Source organism: Borostomias antarcticus, assembly GCF_949987555.1.
Source record: "Borostomias antarcticus genome assembly, chromosome: 15".
In the NCBI taxonomy this organism is placed as follows: Eukaryota; Metazoa; Chordata; class Actinopteri; order Stomiiformes; family Stomiidae; genus Borostomias; species Borostomias antarcticus.
The window spans coordinates 20,927,176-20,931,700 of NC_140248.1; the positions used below are offsets into that span (position 1 = coordinate 20,927,176).

At 43.6% G+C, this 4,525-nt stretch overlaps 1 protein-coding gene across 1 annotated transcript; it reads right to left on the reverse strand.

Annotated features, from left to right (window-relative positions):
• Positions 1-380: 380 nt before the first annotated feature.
• On the reverse strand, positions 381-3,721 carry tlx3b (T cell leukemia homeobox 3b; the record flags this gene model as incomplete). The annotated part of the gene is made up of 3 exons (XM_084449551.1): positions 381-594; positions 1,209-1,446; positions 3,280-3,721. The coding sequence occupies 3 exons, from the start codon at positions 3,719-3,721 to the stop codon at positions 381-383; spliced, it is 894 nt and encodes a 297-aa protein (XP_084305677.1).
• Positions 3,722-4,525: the final 804 nt, after the last annotated feature.

Genomic DNA, 4,525 nt, shown 5'->3' on the forward strand with positions numbered 1-4,525 from the left:
AACATGGGGCCAGAGAGCATGATTACAGAACAGATGGAAGGAGGGAGGGATGAAAAAGCCAATCTGTCGTGCGTCAGTCAGTCAGCATGTTGGTTAATGAGACTGCCTCAACGATGGGTCATGGATGCCACATACATCACCACAGGTTGTCATGCCACTCTAGCCGCTTCTGGTACAAGAGGCCAATGTAGGCCTGTGGTTGTCTGTCCGTTCAAGTCAGTGTACTTTGGGTTCTAAGTTTTATACTCAAAGTCCGACACTTCTCACCAGACGTTATTTTCTGGAGGGACAATAATAAAACAGATTATACTGCTCTCTTCAATCAAGCCGTCATTTTGTCCGGTCTCAGAGTGAGAGCTGCTCCTCGGCGTCCTGCGCGGTCACACCAGAGCCGTGACACACCCGACCTTGCCTCCGTCCTCAGAGACCCACGGCTGCAGGTTCTGCAGGGCGAACAGGGAGGAGTTGTGGATGCAGAGTGGATCGGACGGAACCGAGTCACTCAGTGATTTTTGGAAGGCGTCGTGCTGCAGCTGGATCATCAGCCTATTGGCCTGCTGGCGCTCCGCCTCTCGCTCCTCAGCCGTTTGCCGCCTGGCAACACAGAGAAGTTGAGCTGGTGAGTTGGTCACCACAATACACTTATTTACCTTGACTGTTGGAGGACTTGGGTACAGAGGGAGAACATTTTGATCCACATTTGATCCAAGTTTAACACCCACCTCTAGTCTTCGCACAAACAACAAACACAAACACACACACCACCCTAAATGGAAAAAAAGTGCTGACTCTGAAGGTATTCCACTTGTCCATCAAGGGCCTGTGAGCTGTGCTCACTGTAACATTATAGAACGTAAATTCCTTTCAGTTTCAGACATGGTAATTATACTCTTACCCTACAGCCTGATCTGTAGAGAATCAACAGAGGAGACAATCAGTGCTTGACTTGGGCAGGAGAGGAGTACCAACACCTCAGATGTTCTACCACTGGAGCTCCTGCACCTCTTCTAGAATATTCTGTATGCTCAAAAATATTACCGGCACCAAGTACCGGCACCTATTTCAGTAACACTGAAGACAATGCTCAGTGGGGGCCCACCCCTTTATTCCTTCTCTCTCTCTCTCTCTCTCTCTCTCTCTCTCTCTCTCTCTCTCTCTCTCTCTCTCTCTCTCTCTCTCTCTCTCTCTTCTCCATCATAGTGTCTTACCTCCATTTGGTCCTGCGGTTCTGGAACCAGGTCTTGACCTGGGCGTCTGTCATCTTGAGGGTTTTGGCGAGGGCTGCCCGCTCCGCGCTGGCCAGGTACTTCTGCCGGTGGAAGCGTTTCTCCAGTTCACAGATCTGCACCCTGGAGAACGACGTCCGAGGCTTCTTCCTCTTTGGAGGTGTGCGGTTCTGGTAGGGATGACCGATGCGCCGGGCCACAGTGAACGGGCTCAGAGCAGCTGAGGTAGTGTGTGTGTGTGTGTGTGTGTGTGTGTGTGTGTGTGTGTGTAAGAGAGAGAGAGAGACAGAGAAGGTATGCGGTTATAGGGGAGAGTGGAGAAAGGGTACACAAAGGTCATACATAAGTTCAAGGGATCTTTGACACTACTCACTTTGAAAGGGTTGTATTGTAGCCTGAGCATTGCCATCCTGAACCTTTTACTGAACACTGAGTGGTATGGCTAAGCCATTCCTTTAATAACAGATGTACTGTATATTCCACCAAAGAGCATTTGCTCCACTCTCAGACAATCCCTGCACACCTTTGGGACCATTTACACGATTTTGACAATCAAAAATACTGAGTAGCCATTCCATTTTCATTTCTTTGTGTTGAGGGACGATTCACTCTTGTCACAAACTACTTGAAACGCCAACAGGCAATCATATATTACCGTACTGAAATATTAATGACATTTTACATCTTCATCTTGCTCTCCAGACGAAAAAGTCCGAATAAATGTTAGGCCAATATTTCACTTTGGAGAAAAGAAAAACGGCGAATAAGATTCTCTCTTTTACAAGTCTAGTCGTCCTATTATTTTTCTGAGTAGTACACCGAATATGAGACTATAGGCTATTGGCATTTCTGCTGTTTTCTAGATTCTTCGTTAATTTGTTGTGTTCTTGGTACACTGTAGGCTAATAGCAGTAACAACAACAATAATAGTAATATTATTATTATTATTATTATTTTTATTTAATTGTATTATTATTAATAATAATAATAATAATAATAACTATGCATGTTTTACAATAATCCTATAAAATATAGCGTAAAATAAATCTCTCACTATCTCACACACACAGGGTTTAACATATAATGTTTACGGTCTATACAGTAGTTAAGACAAATGGCTTTCAAAATCCCAAAAAGTATGGTGTTGTTATAGGAAACTCTTTCTTTCCCACCATCTTTACAAAATCGATCTAACCAACTTGTGCTGAACATCGGAATAGCCTTGGGTTATATAGCCGTAAGAAAATAGAAACTAAATAATACATTGTCTATCCAGACACAATGGTTATTTGGTTGTTTTTTATTTTGTTATATTGAATTTTACCTCTTGGATTGACTGATCAACTTTTTCCCCGTCCCGAAGTTATATCGTATGCTTGTGTTTTCGTAGGCTATATATATATATATTTATATTATATGCATTTCATGGGATAGGCAATAAACAACTCTAACCTGCTGATACTGCATTCTAAATCATTGACAATGGTTACAACTTTATTTCTTGAAACATTGCACACAGGATAGCAAACTGCCTAGGTCCTCGACATTTTAGGCTACAGTTATCTCAAACATGTCTAAAAAATGTCAGTCTTAAATATTTATTACTGATAACATTTTGAACAATTGAATCAATTCAATATTGTAAATTGTATTGCCTAATATGCTCAAACAAATGTAAGGTCTCAATTAAATTCCAGTATAGTTTCACGACCCAATTTAAGACGAGGCTGGCTACAGGGCACACCAGTTAATTTATTGTAGGCTCGCAAAAGTGGCTATAGGCCTACATTTGTGACAATTGTATCGAGGGAGACTCAATTATTAACTTTAAAATATTAGTTTTAATCCATGCATGTAATAGCCCACTTGCAAATCAAACAGGCGTTCGATCCCCATCTTTCAAATATTGGATTAAGCTACAAACTATGTAGGTTATTATTGGGTATATTAAACCAGACTTAAAATAGGCTACTATGCTTACAATAAACCCAATGTCTGAGTTTGATCATAGACCATCTCGTTCCAGATTATTAAATATTAGGCTGATATTTACCTGCGAATCTTTCCTTGGCAAACCTTTGGCTGCTCTCCATCCAGGGGAAGCTAATGCTGCTGAGCCCGGGCATCGCGCTGGTAATGGGGGGAGGAATTGCTGCAGCCAGCGGCCTATGCGCCGGGACCCGGATCACTCCACCAGGGGCGAGGGTCAGGTTCACTCCATACGCATTTGATTCCTCGTATGACGATGCGATGCCATGGAAATGACCAGACAGTGAAGTGAAAGGCGCCGCGCTGGCTCCAGTTGGACTGCCGAGATGATAACTCCCTCCACTTGTGGAATTGCCTGGATCTGAACCACTCCGGTTGGTGTGCTGTGGACCCTCTTGGTCAGTGCCGCTGAGGATCTGATCAATGCCGAAACTTATAGGTTCGTGCTGGGCAGGTTGCGGGGGCTGACTTGCGCCGCTGGGGCTGGTGCTGGGCGCCCGGTCCATTCTCTTACCCAGACACTTTCCAGCACTTCTACACGGTCCTCAGAGCCTACCAATAAAATGCGAATGCAGAAAAGTAGCCTACAGTGATTTATGTGTGGACTGGACTAACATCTAGACATCATATTTGGCTCCGTTTGGAACGTTTAAATTCTATTACTGTCTTCGACTCCTAATCTTCTCCCTTCCCTCATGGCTCTGACGATTCCTTCCATCTGCGTAATGCAAGAGTTTGGCACGTTGACTTTGCTGATACGGGGCAATCGTTACTCGGGACAATTCTCTCCGATAACGCACACCCCGCCTGCGACAACATAGTCTATTCTTCCTCCATCTTATTGGTTAGGGCAGCTTCTCTGCCACCCCATTGGCTCACGTTTTTAGCTCTAATTTGTTAAATTTAATGTGAGCTGAGGGAACGTTCCAAGGTGACATCATTTCTTTAAAAGCACACATCGCAGCTGATTAATTGATAATTTGTTCACTAAAAGTGTTGATTCTATAACCCAATGCCATATAGCCCCCACTTTTCACGTAAACTGCCCTGATATTTATATTAGGCAATTTATATTCTAACAATTTAGTGAACATTTACATACATCACATAATGGTTGGCTATATTCACCTCTGTCGTACCGTAAACGATGGATTGCCAGTGTACTCGATTTATCCTATCCGCCTCTGTATGAACTGTTGGCGTGAACTGTTTGGGAAGAGGTCTGTAGGCTACCAGTGCAACGCAAGCGAAATAATTCATGTTTTGTCAATCCGGTCCACAGTTCTGCCCATCGCAAAACTTCTCAGGTC